The sequence below is a fragment of the Nycticebus coucang genome, chromosome 22, assembly GCF_027406575.1.
Source record: "Nycticebus coucang isolate mNycCou1 chromosome 22, mNycCou1.pri, whole genome shotgun sequence".
Lineage (NCBI taxonomy): Eukaryota > Metazoa > Chordata > Mammalia > Primates > Lorisidae > Nycticebus > Nycticebus coucang.
The window spans coordinates 57,073,654-57,092,293 of NC_069801.1; the positions used below are offsets into that span (position 1 = coordinate 57,073,654).

Genomic DNA, 18,640 nt, shown 5'->3' on the forward strand with positions numbered 1-18,640 from the left:
GTAAAGTAAAAAAACCTCAACTCCTGTGGAGGGAACAGGGTCTAGTTCATGCAAATTAATTCATCTAAGCCTGGACTCTCCAGTCATAAAACAGGAATAACAGAGTTATCTGAGAACTGAGTAGGAAGTTTTAAAGAGGTTAGTTCCACGCCACAGAATCTGCTTGGTGTTTCCTCCTTTCCCTTCCTAATGACTCACTGTGAGATGACAAGTGCCCCATCACGAGGCTGTAAATGAAAGCTAGAGGAATACCCGCGGGATGTTGTGTTAGAGACAACAGCATTGATGTGATGTTGGCCCAGGTGTTCTCAAATGTCCTTTCACTTACTACATTCCTACAACCCCAGGACTGTGAGGCAGAATGTTTCCAAGGTCTGGCCCAGTCCCTAGTCCTGTGAGATGCTCTTCCAGGGCAATGAATAGGCATCTGTGGCAAAAAGCTGCCTGCTGTGTGCCCACAGAGAGTCACAACACACATTAGTAAATAAAAATACTATCAAGCCACACGCCAAAGGAAAGCCAGTCTTTGCCAGAACGTAATTGACCTAAGAATCGTCCCTTCTTCACTCCCCATAATACTTCTTAATATCTAGTTAAACTCATATTCTAAAAAACACACATGGAAGAGAAGGTAGCGTTATATATGGTATAGCACAGCTTTCTCTCCATTTATGTGACTTCTTAGGAAAAGATTATAGTCACTTCCCTAGTTCCCATTTCCACCTTCTGAAAGGAGGGCTTGCTGATCTGAGCCCGGTAGTGCCTGGTTACCTTGGGCAGGTGGTACCCAGCTAAGGTGGTATCAGCTGTCACTTCCCTGGGAGCATTCAGGGGGACGATATTGCCCATCCTCTGCACCTCATGGATGACGGCGTTGGTGTAGGGCAGAGACTCCCGGTCGGCCACGCTTGGCCATTGCTCAGGGTTAATCACTCTGTCAATCTCAGCATGGACTTTTTCTGCAAAAGAAGAGGTTCAATTACTTTTTAAACTTTTGTTTTTTCTTCTAATAATGTAGGAGTGTTCTCCAAGATCTCATCTGTTGTATTTTAATTTCTGACCAGATTGTAAAGAAATAAAATGGTTCTCCACCCTTCAAAGGCCTTTTGTCAAAACTGCTAGTTCCATAACTCTCTCTGAGCCTGGTTAGCTAAGGAGTGGAATAACCAGGTCAACAGGTTCATGGAAGGGTTTTGTCTTATTCTATTCTGGCTGCTAGAGCAAAAGTGGTGATTAGTCTTTAGGATGAAAGGAAGGTACATGCTTCCCCTTTTCCCTTCACAATGGTGGAAAGTCAGCCCTGTGTTGAGCCCTCCTAGAGACAGGTAAAGTAAAGCTTAGGTTTCATTTATTATTTATTTATTTATTTATTTTACCTGAGTGAGAAATGAACATCTATTTTTTTTTACTGTCAATTATTTACACTTTTAAAATTGAGGTAAAACGTACACAACATACAATTTTACACCTTAGCCATTTTTTTTTTTTTTTTTTGCAGTTTTTGGCCAGGGCTGGGTTTGAACCCGCCACTTCTGGCATATGGGGCCAGCGCCTTACTCCTTTGAGCCACAGGCACTGCCCCACCTTAGCCATTTTTAAGTGTACATACAGTTCAGTAGTGTTATGTATATTATATTTATGGTGTTAGGCAATCAGTCTCTAAACTTTTTGGTCTGGCAAATCTGAAACTATATCCAAGAAAGACCCGCCCATTTCCCCCTCTCTCGTCCTCCAGCCAGCATCATTCTACTTTCTGCTTCTATGAATGTCACCACTTTAGATAACTCATGTAAGTAGAATTGTTCCATATTTGTGTTTTTGGAAGCAGCCTTTTTAACTCCTCCTGACATCCTTGAGTTTTGCTGGAGCATGTGTCAGAAGTCCCTCTGCTTCAAGACTGAATAACATGCCATTGCCTGTATATGCCACATTTTGTCCATTCATTCTTCACCAGAGAATACTGGGCTGCTTCTCCTTCCTGGTGTTGTGAATAATGTTGCTGCAAACATCAGCGTAAGCTTCATTTCCATCCTTTGTTATTTTGAAGCTCTATTCCAGGAACAAAATCTATACCCTAACTCAGGAGCTTTCATACTTTAAAATGCAGTGCACAGTAAGAAATGCATTCGACATCATGACTCATGATGCCTATACATAAATAACACATAGAAAGCACATGTGTGAAATCTATACATTCTAGATGAAAGAAATACAGTTTCATGAACAAACTTACTCTTAATACATGAGAAACACTCTGATATTTCTCTATTTACCTTAGGGAGAAAAGTTGATCTGGATATATAAAATTGTTTTATGGCTCATTAGTAAATGTTACCCCAATTTTGAAAAACTGTGTCAAAACCATCCCCATCACCCCCTGTGCTCAAACAGTTCTGCAACCTGGAAGAGTAATGATGATGGGAACAGTCCCTGTTCTTGGGTGGCCCCCATCTGTGGGAGCTACATGAACAATGTGTGATAAGCCCACTAATGGAGGCCTAGTGAGTCATCTCTGGAGGAAGAAAATGCTAATGATTTCCAAGGGGGTGGAGACACATCTTAGGGAGGTAGCCTTTGAGCAGATTCTTCAGGAAGAGATGCAAGTTTACTGTGTAGAGAAAGTGGGGAAGCACATTCTTGGCAGAGGGAAGAGCAGAGGTCATGACACAGAGGCACACACAAGGTCAGAGCAAAGAAAACGTAAGGTAGTGAGGTCTCCGTGGGGAGGGGGACTGAGACTAGACAGACAGAAGGGGCACCTCAGAGACACCATACCAGACTCTGGGGTCTGGACGTAACCCAGGAGGCAGTGGGAGCCATTACTTAAAAGAAGGGAAGGAAACCCCCAGATTTCTCATGGAATTGGAACTCTTCCCTGGGACCTTCCAGGAACTTGACTCACTTCACTGTTTACCCCTTGACTTGAGCATCTTGAGGACAGGGTTTCTCTCAGCCCATCCCAGACCTGGCAGATGGTGCAAAGAATGTGCCCGTTCCACGTCCCCATCACCCCAGGACCCTTCTCCTCTCCTACCATTCTGCCATGTTCTCATCTGGCCCCAACTCTGGGCCTTGCACCCCGGGAGACATCACTCTGTCCTGGAACAGCGCACACACTGACAAACCCACCTTGGATGTCTGGGTAGAGGGCCATGTAAAGCAGCCCCCAGCGCAGGGTGGAGGAAGTTGTCTCAGTTCCAGCAAAGAAGAGGTCCAGAGTGCTCCAGATGAGGTTGTCTTCATGGAAACTTGAGGTAGCATTGCTGGCATTCTAGGAAGAACAATATTTAATGCTATTTTTTTGCTTTACTCAGATGATTCCCAGTCGCCATAACATGCAGGGGCTTCATCCTGGGAGGGGTGTGGAAGGAAAGGTCTCAGAAGAAACAACTTTCCTTTAGCGTCCCCATGAGCTGGAGGCTTATTACAGCATCACCATTAGCAATGTCCTGCCTCAAGTGCTAGAAGGTTTTTGGGAGGATGAAAATGAAAGGCAATGATTTTCTTATGCCTGTAATTTGCGAGAAGCCATTATTCCAGTGGGAGGAGAATGGGCTAATGACCAAGACAAATTTGGCTCCAACATCGGCCACTTCACTTAGCAGCTCTAGGAGTTAGGGTGAGTTACCTGACACAGTAACTGCCACAAAAGTTGTATTTAATGTACACTACTTTCCATCCCACAGCCTTGTGAAGCATATATAACTCACATGTCCCTACCTCAGGAGCTGCATAATAAAACATCGTGACATCAACAGAAAAGTGCTTTTTTTGTTTTTTTTTTGCTAGCGCTACAGTCAAAGTGTTAATCTTCCTGTGTTTTGGTTTCCAATTTTTTAAATGGAAATAACCACGCACACCTTAAGATGACTGTCTGAATTACATGAGATGCAAGGGCATACAGCAAACACTCAGCATGTGTTTGTATTGAAAACACAAAGAATAAACGCAATTCCTTTTATGAAAAAGAAATTCTCCTTTCTCCTCACTAATCTTTTCCTTCCAATTGAACCATTCTGATTCTATAACCATTCCTCATGCCACCCCACCATCTCTATTGTGCTCCCTGGAAGCTTCCTTTTGTCCCACTTACTCTTAGTATCATGGTCTCACACCTGGACACCATCAAGCACATGTGGTCTCCTCCCCTGGGGAGAAGACAATGCCCCTGTTAACGTTATTCCTGTAGGTGAAATAAGTGGGAACGAAATCTGCCATTCTGCCCATCCCATTAGAATGGCTCAAAAATTGACGGGTAAAGATTATGTCACTCTTCAGTGATGGCTGCTGCAGAGAAGGGCACATGTCCATTTTCCCTCCTCCTTCCAGGCTTCTGTCCTATAACATTGAAAGTGATGGTATGGGGAACAGGGGGAAGGCACAGCTCCCTGTGTTCTGCAGTGCAGATGGGAGCAGGGCAGGTCATTGGTTCCAGGCCCATGTGTGATAAAACAGAGCTTGGAGGCGTAGTTGCTGTTTTCCTCATGTGCATAGCCACATCAGGTCAGATGTGTGTAGAGGGGAAATGAGGAGGATTGAAATGAAGTGTTGTGCATTCACATTAATACCCCCATCTTTGCTTCTAATTTGCTCCATCAATCCTGAATTAATTCTGCATACATGCTCTAAAATATTGTCCCTTTGACTCCCCTGTGACAGGCTTATAAGTGGCCCACAAACATATCCATCCACATCCCTCCCCCTGGCACTTTGGATGTTAACTTATGTGGCAAAAGGGAATTTTCAGATGGGATTAAGTAAAAAATTCTGAGATTGGAAAATTATCCTGGATTATCCCAGTGGCCCAGTATCATCACAAAGGTCTTCATATGAGAGAGACAAGAGCATCAAATCAGAGACAGAGATATAAGGATGGAGCAGAGATCACAGGGGAGAAAGGGAGGCTGTGCTACTGGCTTCAGAGATGGAGGAGGGGCCACAAGCCAAGGAATACAGGCAGCCTCTTGAAGCCAGGCAAGTCACAAGAATAGAGTCTTGTCTGGAGTCTCCAAAAGGAGCAAACCCAGTCAACACCTTAACTTTAGCCCTGTGAGAATGATCTCAGACTTCCCATATCCAGGACCGTAGGAGAATAAGTTTCTGCTATTTCAAGTTCATGATAATTTGTTACAGCAGCAGTTGGAAACTAACACAGCCCTATTTGCTCTTTAACTCTGGTTACTCAGGAAACAACTCTGGTGTCCTCACCTTGCCGATTTCTTTGAGATAAGCATCTATGAAGTCTCTTGTTTCGTCAGGGTTCCAATCTCTCTTATGTTTTTCAATGGTATGAGCAACAAACAATTTCAGTTTTTCCCAGTTTCTGAAGACAGTTTGGTGGGAACCAGGAAGGAACTTCATTATCCATGGAAAGATATTGTAGAGCTGATTGAGGAAAACAAAATGATCATGGATACAACGTGGCCCCACTTTTCCCCCATTTGACACAGTAGAAGCCAATCTCTCTTCCCTGATCTTTTATTCACTCACTGAAACTTCAGTCATCCTTGCCCATTTTTCTCTCACTCCTCTAGCTAGGCACTTTCACTTTCTGTGAAAAATATATATCCAGCCATTTTTAGCCATTACAACAGCTTTCCATCCTGGTACAAACTACCACCATTTCTTCCCAGGGTGCTGTAAGACACACATAGCCTTGTGATTCCATTGCCAACTCCATTCACAGCCTATCTTCCCCAGTGCTGACAAAGGGATCAATGAACAGTTTAACCAGGTCTTTCTGTTTCTTGGCTCTCAATCCTCTGGAGTCTGTCCACAGCAAAGAACAAAGTCCTATGTTATTCCTCTGTCCTATGAGTCCTGTAGATTTACTACCTCCTTCCTAACCTTGCTCTCTTCTGTTCAGCACTGACCTCTGGGATCTCAGCAAGGACAGTCCTGTTTCAGGCCTATAAAGTGCTATTCTCTCTGCCTAGAAAGTTCTTCTCTGACATCCACCTAGCCCAGCCCTTCACTTCATTAGGGCTGTGCTCTATGTCACCTCCCTGGAGCTGCCTGATTGATGATCCTGTAAGTGGCAGCTCCTCTGTCACCCTCCATCTATTCTCATCATATTTTGTTTTCTGTCACAGCAATTATCACTAATGAGTGCCTGGATGTGTCTTAGTGTATGTGTATATGTGTCTGAGTGTGTGCATTTGTCACTGCATTTGTGTGGTGTGATCTTCGCGTGGTTAAGACTTCACATTTTTCATGGAAATAAAATGGTTACTGAAAAAATTTTCTCTAAAATCTGGGAGAAAGTAGAGAGAATAACATAATGGAAAAATGCCTATACTTAAATTGAGATGGACATGGGTGTAAGTATGAGGGTATTTGCCTGTATGTATTTGGAGAACATTCTCCTACATAAAATATCATGAAAACAGAAAGCAAGCATTCCATATATTCAGTATTGATTTGAATGTAGAAGATGAACAACTACAGACACACACAAAAGAAAAATGCAGTTAAATTTAAGAAGGGAGAGCAGAGGAGGAGGCTGGGTAAGTTCCTACCTGTCGGATACAATGTAGGGGCATATGGCATACCTTCTGGGTGAAGGACTCAGCGTCTGACATCTGCCCTAATATCCTTCCCCAGGATATCCAAGAGAAAAAGAGCTGCCTTACCTGGCTTGCCACTGAAGCCTCCATGTACGTGGCCTCGTCCAGTAACCTCAGCAGCTCCTGAAACTCACCATCCTGGTACTCAAATCGCTTCCCAAAGGTGATGGAGCAAATGATATTGGAAACTGCATTGTTGATTTTGAAGTGAGGGTCAAAAGGCTGCCCTGGAGGGGGAGGAAGAACAAGATGGATCCTTCTGATGGGATCCTTCTACTTCCTATTGACAGACTCCTCTCTATGACATGGGACATAATCTAGTACAGAACCATTTTTGAGAACTGGCCATACCACCTCACACTGGGTCTTCCATGCCACAAGCACTCAGTCAATGCCCCAAACTGGTGATGAGGGTTTAAATTCAGTAATGTGTTCACTGCACATCTTTGTGTATTTAATTGTGGAAATCCTTGAGGGCAGGATCATGGTTAATTGTTCAATGTTATATTCTCACTATTTGGCACAGTGGTGGGCACAGAACAAGCCTTTAGGCACTGCACAAGCATAAGTCCAAGGAATCAGTGGGCTACAATCTCCTATGTCCCTCCTAGAGATGCTCACCGTTCTCCTCTTTTATTGCCTCAATGAGGTGGTGGGCCTCCTCCTGAATGCGTTCCTCTAAGCTCTTCTTCCCTAAGCCAAAGTTCCTCAGTGCCATCAGGGCAAACCTTCTTTGCTCCTTCCATACCTGGCCATTGGACATAATCAATCCTGGAAAAAGAAAGTCAGGATGATGGTATTCCGTTTCAATAATGTGAACATCCAGCAAATGGTATGACGATGTGTGTTAGACGGAGGGAAGGGGAAGGGAATTAAGGCACCCAAAAACTACTCAGAACAATCACCCCAAAGCAGTGGACATAACTGATGGCTCTGCATCTTATAGACTTGAGTAAATATTTTCATGCATTCTGTAATTCAGTACTCACAGAAATTTTATGGGTAGATACAATTATTAACACTCCCCCAATTTTATTAATGAGAAAACTGAGGAATAGAGGATAAAGTAGACTTTATAAGACCACACAAGTAGTGAAAAGCTAACTGGTGTTCAAACTCAGGCCTGCTGGTTCTAAAGCCCAATATTCTTTGAATATTAGCCACCTAAGTAAAGTTAAGTATTTACCTTATGCTGATGTTAGGAATGCACATGTGAATAACATAAAGTCTATACACGTAAAGAGGCAGATAAAGGCTTTGGAGGAGAGTTCCTATCTATGTCAAACATTAAAAGATGAAGGAATAACTCAAGAAAGCAAGGAGGAGAAAATAGTCCACATAGAAAATCAATACAGGCAAATGGGAAACAAAATCTTGCTGTGCTCCATAGACCATCATCTGTCACATCACAGGTAATGCCAAGCTCCTTTCCTTGTCTTCACCTCCAGAGGACTGCTCACCTCCTTTGATACCTGGCTTTGGCCTCCATCACCCAGTGAAATGGCCCTCCTTTCTCTTCAGGGACAACTTTTGTCCTCATCTTACTACATCCTTCAGTAGCATTAGACACTTCTTTCTGGAAACACTCCCTTCCAGGGGTCCTAAGGATACCACACTGTCCAGATTTTCTTCCTAATTCTCTGCCAGCAACTTCTCATATCTTCTGCTGGTTCATCTTCTGTTAAATATTGACATCATGGAGGTCTTCAAAATTAGGTCTATACCTTTCCTCTTCTCATCCTACATTCCATTTCTGGGAAATCTCATCCCTCCCTAAAATTTAAAATAGCATCTCTTGATAGTGACCGTCTATTTCTGTCCCTGAGCTCTAGACTCGTACATATTATTACAAAACCTGCCTGACTTTGGAGACACAAGGCATTCTGAACCAGTCATGTCCATGCTTGACCTCATGGTTTTCTCCCTGCCCACTTCTAACCACAGCAAGCATCTTGTGCTTTTCTGAATGTTCCTTCTTTCCATCATCCACCTCTTTGCGCATCATCTCCATACCTCATTCTGTCAGGGGTGTGTCCAACCTGTGACCTGTGGGCTGCATGCTGCTTTTGTGAGGACTTCTGTTGCTTATCTGTAGTGTCGGATATCACAAAAATTGTGCGCAGACTTTTTCTTTGGCCATCAGCTTTCATTACTATTTGTGTACTTAATGTATGCTCCAAGACAACTCTTTTTCTAATGTGTGGCAAAGAAAACAAATAGGTTGGATGACCTTGACTAGGTCATCATGTCTTACTTGGTTTACCTCCTGGCTGTCTGGAATCCATGTATCTCCACTGCTATTATCCTGGTGCAACCTACTATGATTTCTCACCATCCCCTTGGTCTAATCTCCCAGCCTAACATAAAAAGCTATCCAAGGGCGGCGCCTGTGGCTCAGTGAGTAAGGCGCCAGCCCCATATGCCGAGGGTGGTGGGTTCAAGCCCAGCCCCGGCCAAACTGCAACAAAAAAATAGCCGGGCGTTGTGGCGGGCGCCTGTAGTCCCAGCTGCTCGGGAGGCTGAGGCAAGAGAATTGCCTAAGCCCAAGAGTTGGAGGTTGCTGTGAGCTGTGTGATGCCACGGCACTCTACCGAGGGTGATAAAGTGAGACTCTGTCTCTACAAAAAAAAAAAAAAAAAGCTATCCAAGCCTCTTACTCTTATTACTCCATTCACTAAATGGTAGCCTAAGTGAGTATTAAAAACATACAGTGTAAATATGAAAATTCCATTCAAAAACTTCTGTTGTTAAGTGCTTGTGTCAACTTATCCTACCACACGTGGTCTGATAAATAATTTTACAAACTCATCCCAGAAAAAATGCTACCTACCTCATTGGTGAGCATCACTTCATGGTACTCCCCTTAGGCAGCTATGCACCAACCCCAGGACCCAACCAACCTTCAAAGCAATTTTGGAACTCTTTTTCTGGAATGATCATTACAGCTATCATTTTGTGAGGTCAGACAACTAAATTTGTGAACTCATCCTAGAAAAAATTTACATACGTCATTGCTGAGTAGCACTATTGTCACTAGACAGCCAAAGGGAAGGACTTCCAAGGTGACCACAGTGTTATTCAGGAGTGAGGCATGTTTTTCTAGGATGAGTTTGTCAGACCTCAGCTGTGAGTCACAAGGCTGGAGATGCCAATGCAGCACAGACTTCATGAGGAACACGAACAGCAGCAGAAGGGAGCAGAGCCACACCCACTTCCCCAGGGAGGGGGCCGCAGGGGAAGCAGCATCAGAGGACACATCTCCTTTCCCTGGGCAGTGATGGGTTGGCATGGTCACTCCATTATAAGAGCAGCCAATATGAGTTTGTGCAGGAACGTGGTTTCTAAATCTCTAATAGAGCCGGTCCTTTCAGGCCCTCTGAGGGGGTGCCTTCAATCAGGAAATGTGGGCATCCACCTTGGGTTACTATCAGGAATTTTATAAATGGACCGGTTTGGGGGTGTTGGAAAATCATATTCACAAGGGTATCTCTAACAGACCACAAGAACATGGAACACACACCTTCCATTGACCCAGACACTCACCATTTCCCTTAAGGACACGTTGCTGGATAGAAAAAACAGGGCGGTTTGCAAAGTTTTGGTCCATGTCGATAAGGGCTTCTCTGATCAGGGGTAATCCAGTAATAACAACTGAACGCATGTTTCCAAATTCGAAGCTAACAATGTTCCCATATTTCTTCACAAACTGAAAAACAGTTAAGTAGTCACAGCTGAATACGCACACGCCTGAGTGTTCAGAGATGGAGGGGTGTGAAGCTGGAGGGACTGTTTTTGAGGGGAGTGTTGTGTGTCTGTGTGTTTGTGTGTGTGCACATTGGTCAGATGGAGATGCTCTTGTTTCCTTTTCCCCTGCTCTCAACAAGGCTGAGAGTCAAATCACTTTAGCATGAGCAAGGTCCCTTATAAAACATCACTTCATATATATAACACCATGAATGGAGTGGGCATCCGCCATGGGCCCCAGAGCAGAGCATGAGGATGGAACTGTAGTAAAACAAACAGGGTCTCTAACCTCAAGCATCCGGGAGTGAAGGGAAGAGAGAGAATCCAGCTCACGTGAACCACCAAAGAAGGCTGAGATACATGAAGTGTAAGTCTCGGTAGCAGCCTGGACTTCCGAGCAAATGATCGAATCTGTTTGACCACAAGAGACCGTCCCTTTCCTACTGTGAGCACAGACAACAGAAACACGTGCGGGACACAGGAAGGTGCATCCCGGGCAGGGCCAGCCTGGAGAGAGCCCTCCAGCTCTGGGGTGACGGGGAATCTCAGCTTCCAGTCACTGGGGACTCCTGGGGACTTGCTTCACTTTGTGAGTCTCAGCGCCCCTCCCTCAAAGCGTCCTGTGAGGAAGCGTGACAGCGGCCATGTGAAAGCCAGTTTGTTTTCTGGCCTACCCGCCCAGCCAGTGGGCACGTTTTGAAGGAAAGAACAAGCTCTATGCGGGAAGGGCCACGAACATGCGCTCCTGGCGGCAGAAAGAACAAGCGGCTCCCTGACATGCGGGAACAAACTACTCGGAGTCACAGAAAGCCACATTCCCTGTGTCACCACCCTGTGGCAGCAGTGATTTTCCTTTTCTTGCAGAAAGTGAAAATGAGTCAGAGGTGAAGCAACACAAGCAAGGTGACAAAGCTGTTGGGGGGTGCAGGGAGTTTGCCAGGCATTACATAAGACCCGAGGACAGAGACATGAGCCTGAGATGGCTCCGGGAACTTAGGGTTCAGGGAGAGTGAAAATGAGAGTAAGAGAGCTGGGTGGGAGGAGGGAACAGGAATGTGTTCCTGTGGTCAGGAACGTGAACGTGTGTGCAGGGATGTGGCACCATGTGTCAGAGGGGAGAGCACAGTCCTGGTCAAAGTTCCTCCTATCTAACCAGGCAGGCAAAAGTTCCAACCCAGTCCTGCCTTCTGCCTGCCTGGGCTGAGGCTAGCTGTGGGCATGCTATCAAACAAAAGGGTTCCACTTCCTCCAGGTGTCTGTGACTCCCTCCCTGTCCTGGTCCCCGGTGCTTACCCTCCAACATGTCACTCTTGCAGCCCTGGACCTACATCCCCCCATCAGGGCAAACAAAGATGGGCTCCGTCTTATCCCCCCAACCTCCTCCCACACTGAAGACTGGACTGAACTCAGCCTCTTGCCCAGCCTCCCCCATCAGTCTATTTATCTCCGGCACAGCACGTCCTGTCTCACTGGGGCCAAACTTCAACCTCAAATCAGTCTGACTCTAAAGCACACATCTTTACTTCTAAGAAATGAAGTAATGGGTCCATTCACATCAAGTAGATTTTTTAATTCACCTTGCTGAATTCCTCTATGAACTGCTTAGGCCTATCACAAGGGATTAACATAGAATATTCTATAATGTTGATTTAGAAGAGCTGAAAAATGTCTAGTTAAGGTAAATGACTCCTAACTGGCCAGGTGCACAGTCTAGACTCTCTGATTGTATTGGGAAGGGATTCAGAACTTCATTACCCTTTTCTGAAATAAACATCTTCGGAGTTCTGGCTCTACCAGCTCTCTGATGTTGTATATTTCTAGATCATCCAAAGTGGATGAAAACTTCTAGAGCATCATCAACTTTGTAAATGTACACAGGTCAAATGACCTCCTGGAGCTGGGGATTGATCAGGACGACGTCCAGCAATTCTCCAGTGCACTGTGCCAGCCACTGTGCCAATTGCTTTATGAGGTTAAATGTAAATTTTCAGTGTACATCATTAAACAAGTAATGAGGAAAAAACAGAGTAAGAGAAAGGAGATTATTAAGACAAGAGCATACAAAGGTGGTTCAGAATGCAAAAATCGGGTTAAAATGAGAAATGAAAACATAAAAAGAAAGAAAAGGGTTGAAATGGTAGCTATACAAGTGAAACAAAGTAACAGAGCAGAGAAAGTCTAACTCTGAAGATAAAATTTTAAATGTAGCATTAAGGGTTTAATAAATACAAAGCAAAATAAATGCTTAGAATAAAGCAAAACTAGAAGTGAAGGATTAGCAAAACACGAGATTGGACCATCATTACCAAGAGATACGGAGTTGAGAGATTTAGTTACTCTAAATGCTTAAATTCCAGAACCAATGGCACAGAGACATAGAGAGGAAAAGAATGAAACAAAAAGGATGTCCTGACTGACACTCCCAGGTAGATCAGAGAGTCTGTGGCCCTGAGTGCTCCTAACAGGCAGGAATCATGCCCATGTTTCTACATTTCTGTAAGGTTTAACATCTTATCCTCAATATTATTGTTTACATAAGCTATATTTTAAAAATTAAACATTGTTATATTGGTGTGTTTAACATTTTTCTCATTAATATGTGGAACTTCTAATAACTTCAAATATTATTTTATTTTCATTTCATACAACTCTGGAAAGATATGTACCCAAGTCCTATAGAACTGTGGTCTCCATACCCCCAGGCCTGTGGGGACTTGTCTTGCTTTGTGGCCTGTTAGGAACAGCATCACACCTTAGGAGGTGAGAGGTGGGCAAGCAAGAAAAGATTCACGTGTGTTTAGAGCTGCTCCCATTGTTTGCACCTCTGCCTGAGCTCTGCCTCCCACCCCCCCATCCCCATCTGTGGAAAAATTGTCTTCCATGAAACTGGTCCCTGCTGCCAAAAAGCTTGGGGAACATTCCTCTAGGTGTGCTGCTGAGTGTGCGTGTGTCTGCCTGAATGAATGTGTGGGGTGGGTACAAAGGGTGGTAAGATTCTATCTCTCCTCTCCTGCTAAAACATATTTTAATATGCTGCATAATATATACGTATTGCCTTCATACTTAAAGCCCTTCTATCCAACAAACAAAAAAAGAAAAAAAAAAAAGAAATTTAAAGAAAGTAGAACTAAATCTTTACATCAGTGCTTCTTAACTTTTTTCTAAGTAGTAGAATCCTTTGAAATTTTAGGGTATGTCATGTATCTGCTCTCCAGAAAAATCCTGTACATGTAAATATAGTTATGCATGCAGTTTGGGGAGTATACCTGCCTCCTGTGGCCCAAGAGCCCTCCTGCTAAGAATAATGTGCTCACAGGTTCTTGGGGCCATGCTGGTTTCTGAGAATAGTCCATGGAAATCAAATTTATGTTCAATTCAAGAAGTCCTTATGTGAGGCACTATCTCGCCATGGCATGTTACATGTGGAGGTAAGACAAAGATCAAGATACGGTATCTCCCTACAGTGTCAAAGTCAAAGTCATGTTCAAAGTCTCTTGGCAGAGATTGGGATAGGGAACCTGCAGCCTTAAGATTACATGTGGCCTTGCAGGTCCTTTAGTGCAACCTCTTGACTGAATCTAAATTTTACAGAACAAACCCTTTCATTAAAAGGGGTGCAACAGAAAAAGACAAAGCTTTTTCTCCCTCCCCCGGTGTAAAAAGAACAATCTTGAAATCAGAAGGTGGCAGCTTCCCCAACACTGGGCAGTGGGCAGGTTGATGACATTTGTTACAATACTGGTGGACAGGCATGGGCAGAAGAGAGATGAATTTCCACCACAGACACTGGAAAACATTTGTAAAAGCAGATGGGATTTGAATAAGACCAAGGTCAAGGTGCCAGCAAATGGATGTGTAATAAGGTGGCAGAGAGATTTGGGGTGAGGAACAGCATATGTCGATGCAAAGGTGAACATGTAGGTGACCAGGAGCAACAGAGCTTCCCTGTCTGCCCAAAGAGTAGGCTCATTAGTCAAAGAGCACTGACCATAGAGTGTACCTAGGCCAGGTCCTGGTGGTGGTGATGGTGGTGGTGGGGGAGAGGTCCAATAATTCCTTCAATAGAAGAAGTTGGAAATCTAATGGACCAAACAGGTGCATAATCAGTTCTATTATTACCATCTGTACAATAAATTATTTGATGGAGGGAAGTGTAGGAAGCACACAGGGGACCAGAGTCAAGGGCAGGCTCCTGGGAGGTGTCTTCTCAGTAGACAAGGAAGATGGAGAACCAGCCAGCAAGGTAGTCTGAGCTAGACTGAGGAGAATCTTAATGTCACGGGAAATATTTTGGATTCTTTTGGCTTACAGTTAGAAGTCTTAAGATGTCTGAGGAGCAGAGGTGATGTGAATAAGTGCTTAAGAGTTCGGATCGTGGAGTCCTACAAGCCTGTTTGAATCCAGGTTCTGCTTCTCACTTTCTGTTTGACTTGGGGGCAAATTATTTAACTTTCTTGTCTTACTTAGTTTTCAAACCTAGAAAACAGCAGATATTATTAGTTCCTATTATCAGTGTTGTGGTGATAAGTAACCATAACACTAAAGTCAATAACAAAAGTTTTATTATTATTACTGATATTGTAGGGAGTGCCGTTTTTGTAGAAAGACTCTTGGAATGGTATCAGTGAAGGAGTGGAGGAGGAGAGAGCAGTCTATCCACTAATGTGGCCCATGCAGCTGCCAGGTAGGGTAAATGAGGCCGGGAATGTATCCAACATCTGATTTCTTGAATTTGTTGATATAAATTTTTAAAGGGGAGGAGGGGACAGAGTGGAAAATAGAGACTCAAGCATCAACTCTCTGTTAAGCATTCTGGAAGTCACTTGATATTCATTGACTTATTTTATTTTTATTATAATCCTATGAAGAATTCCCAGTTGTCAGAAAAACAGGTACAGAGATTTTAGCTCATAGGCAGTGAGCATAAAGTCTGGGCTCTTTGCAACACACTCCATAGGTCTCATCCTTAAGTGTAGGGATGGAACCTTTCCTCTCCCTTCTTCTGTGATTTGATGGAGCTCCCTAAGTATTGGCTGGCCACATTGTCCAGCCTGCATGGCTGTGGCCAATGGGATACAGGAGTAGTTATCTGTGCTCACCACCTCCCCTCTTCCCTTCCCATGGGCCAGAACTCATACATGACGGTCACAATGTATGGTGTACCACAGCAATAAAATAGAAGGAACTGTGGGTTGTAGGTGACACTGTGGTACAAAGAAGCCTCCCTATCCTGAACTTCCTGCCTAACTCTGTACTCATTTGTGAAAGACAAATAATCAGTCTTGTTCACATCACTGTATTGTGGGGTCACTTTGTGACTTTATCTATCTTATTTTCCTACCTTAGTCTGATGAGAATCTCTCCCATATAAATAAGTGCTCTTACCATAAGCCTTATAAAAATGTATCTTAAATTAATGAGTGACATTTATGCTCTACAATACTCCTACTATCCTTATTTGTATCAGTGCAAAACTGAAGACAACAGAAAGACAAACAATATGACCAAGATGAAGGGTACTATTAATATTATAGATAAGAAAGATTATGCATCCTCAAAAATGGTGATTACAAATAAATTTTTCAAATGTGGGCAAGTTTAATGCATGGGGTGGGGTGGGAGGTGGGGGCAAAGCTCCCATCATTCCACATAAACAGACCAGTCTCTTTGCTGTCCTCTCACTGTGTTTCCACCCTTTTAAAATCTCTTGTCTTTTACTCCACTTAGGTAGTTGCAAAACATTAAATATTCCTTTAATGTTCAGTTCAATTTATTCCAACATCCTACAGAACATATCCCCAGGGTATCTCCTTCAAAGGAATCCCATCTCTTGATATCCCATGTGGTTGCCAAGTATGTACACCACACATTTCCTCATATTGAGTTTTGTATGGTGCCTGGCATATGGTAAAAACTTCATAAGAGGGTGGCGCCTGTGGCTCAAAGGAGTAGGGCGCTGGCCCCATATGCCGGAGTGGTGGGTTCAAACCCAGCCCCAGCCAAAAAATGCAAGGAAAAAAAAAACTTCATAAGAGTCAGAAATGAACCTGTGAATAAATCAGTTGTCTTCAAATTATATCATGAAAAGTCATGCCACATGAGTGTAAGTGCATGAGTCAAATAATCTTGGGTTCAAGTTCTTGTTTTGCCATCATTTAGCTGAATAACCCTGGAAAATCACTTTGCTCTTTGTTCTTAGCCAGTATTCCATAGTAAAATGGAAACGCCACAAGATAATCTGTAATTTATGTGCCTATCAATGAAATTAAATGGGAATTAACACAAAAATTCTGATGCAAGATGTATTAGGCAGTCATGTAACACTTAATGTTTCCAAATCCCAAGAATGTACATTTAATTATAATAAAATGACTCCCTTTAATTGCATGTTCTTTACCCCCAGATTTATAGAAATGCAAACCTAAATAAATAAAAATAAACACTGTGATGACAAGTCCCTGGGCCAGGGATGAGAACCTAGCTTCAGTTTCATCACCAGCTCATTTTGTGACATTAGGGGAAGGATTTAACCTCTCCATTCACATCTAGTACAGCAAGAGCACAGATCAAACTTCTTAATCCGGACAAGACTGAGTAAAAGCATCCATTTTACGTCTACTAATCCTTCTGCTAATCATGATGAGTAATAGAAACAAGAACAACTCCAAGAAAAGGCTGCTCACTCCAGCCAAAAGACAGGAAAAGGACAGCCTGATAGGACAGAAAGTTTTACCCTTCTTACCTGTCAGTGCCTGGGCAAACACCCCCAAATATGTGACTTTCCTCAGTCCTAAAGGGTGTATAGACACATGTGTAAAGTGCCCCAGGCATGTGTAGGGAAGCCAGAACTAATACCTGTGTGCACCAACTAGGAGCCCTGTCCATATGGACCATTCACTGTTTCATTTAATCTTTATACTACCTGTCACAGTGCTGTCTCTCAGTACCTGTGCTGAGTGGCACCAACACCAGCTGAAGGTTCTGAAGAAATTGTGTCTGGGAGAACTTTGAAGAATTCAGAGTGGCCAGGGTTAGGGAGCCCTGACAGGAGATAATTAAAATTGTTCAGGTCAAGAAGGGTCCCAGGTGGCTGGTGACCCAGATTGTGAGCACTGGGAGGCAATTCAAGCAGAGGAATAACATTTCTAAATTATGACTTTAGTGGAGAGCAGTGCAGGGGGAGGAGGCTGAAGGCCGGGGCTGTGTCAGTGTGGAGGGAGAGCGACCCAGGTGAGAGGTGATGAGGACTTAGGCAGCGTTATTACCGTTTTACGTATGGGAAATGAGGCTTCCTACAGCTATAGCATTTTTGCGGATAATATGAAAGATGTCAAGGCAATCATAGTATAAATTAGGCGTTCCAATAATGCTTACCAGATAACATGCAATGAAATGAGAGTTAAGGGACTTAACATGCCTGGTACTTTTAAAAATATCCCAACCCCAGAAAGGGCAGTTTACTCCATAGTAACGGGGCTCCAAGTGGGGTTTCCCTGCTTACAAGCATGAGCCATAGAGCCTCTAACCCCACCCCCACCTCGCTCCCGGGAGTCCCTTATTCTGCAGATCAGAGTTCGGATCAGGACGAGACGAGGCACCTTCGCCCTCTCCTACCTGCTGAAGTGTCAGGTGCGACTGCTCAAAGCCAATGTGGAAGAAGTTGCCAAGGAAGGGCAGGCGCCAAGGTCCTGGCGGGTAGTTCTTTGGTCGCCGGCTTTTGAGGAAGTCAGCAAAGAACAGAAAGACCACAGCACCCAGCAGGAGCGTCTGGGGATGGAGCACTGCCCAGAGGGCGGCCTCCAGGAAGCTCATCGCCGGGAGCAGGCCAGGGATGCCCGCTAGCTCTTCTGTGGCCTGAGCAGCTGACGGATCCTGCCTTTAAGCACCGCCCGTCCCTACCCTCTGTCCTTTCACCCCTGCACGGCCTCCCAGCTCAGCGCCTCGCGTCATTCCCGGCAGCACCCTGCTCGGTCCGCACCCCAAGCCAGGCCTGCTGACAGCGCCACTCCTGTCAACGCTGCACTCTTTTCAGCACCCCGCCCCCACCCAAATCTCCCACTCAGAGCCTCGGCCCCACCCGCCCCTCCCCTCAGAGAGCCGTCCTATCCCCGCCTCCCCTCAGTGCCCCGTCCTATCGCCGCCCCTCCCCTCAGAGCCCAGTCCTATTCCCGCCTCCCTTCAGTGCCCCGTCCTATCGCCGCCCCTCCCCTCAGAGCCCAGTCGTATCCCGGTCCCTCCGCTCAGAGCCCCGTCCTATCCCCGCCCCTCCTCTCAGAGCCCGGTCCTATCACCGCCCCTCCTCTCAGAGCCCGGTCCTATCCCCGCCCCTC

General features: G+C 44.6%; 1 protein-coding gene across 1 annotated transcript in view; it reads right to left on the reverse strand.

The window, feature by feature from the left end:
• LOC128574828 (cytochrome P450 2J2-like) overlaps positions 1-18,352 on the reverse strand; it is a 32,085-nt gene extending 13,733 nt beyond the window's left edge. Inside the window, exons 1-7 of the mRNA XM_053575761.1 lie at positions 17,925-18,352; positions 10,110-10,272; positions 7,188-7,337; positions 6,633-6,793; positions 5,209-5,385; positions 3,130-3,271; positions 772-959 (exon numbers count right to left, since the gene is read on the reverse strand). Coding sequence (XP_053431736.1) covers positions 772-959; positions 3,130-3,271; positions 5,209-5,385; positions 6,633-6,793; positions 7,188-7,337; positions 10,110-10,272; positions 17,925-18,122 — 1,179 coding nt within the window. The 5' untranslated portion in view covers positions 18,123-18,352. The remainder of the gene's footprint in view (positions 1-771; positions 960-3,129; positions 3,272-5,208; positions 5,386-6,632; positions 6,794-7,187; positions 7,338-10,109; positions 10,273-17,924) is intronic.
• Positions 18,353-18,640: the final 288 nt, after the last annotated feature.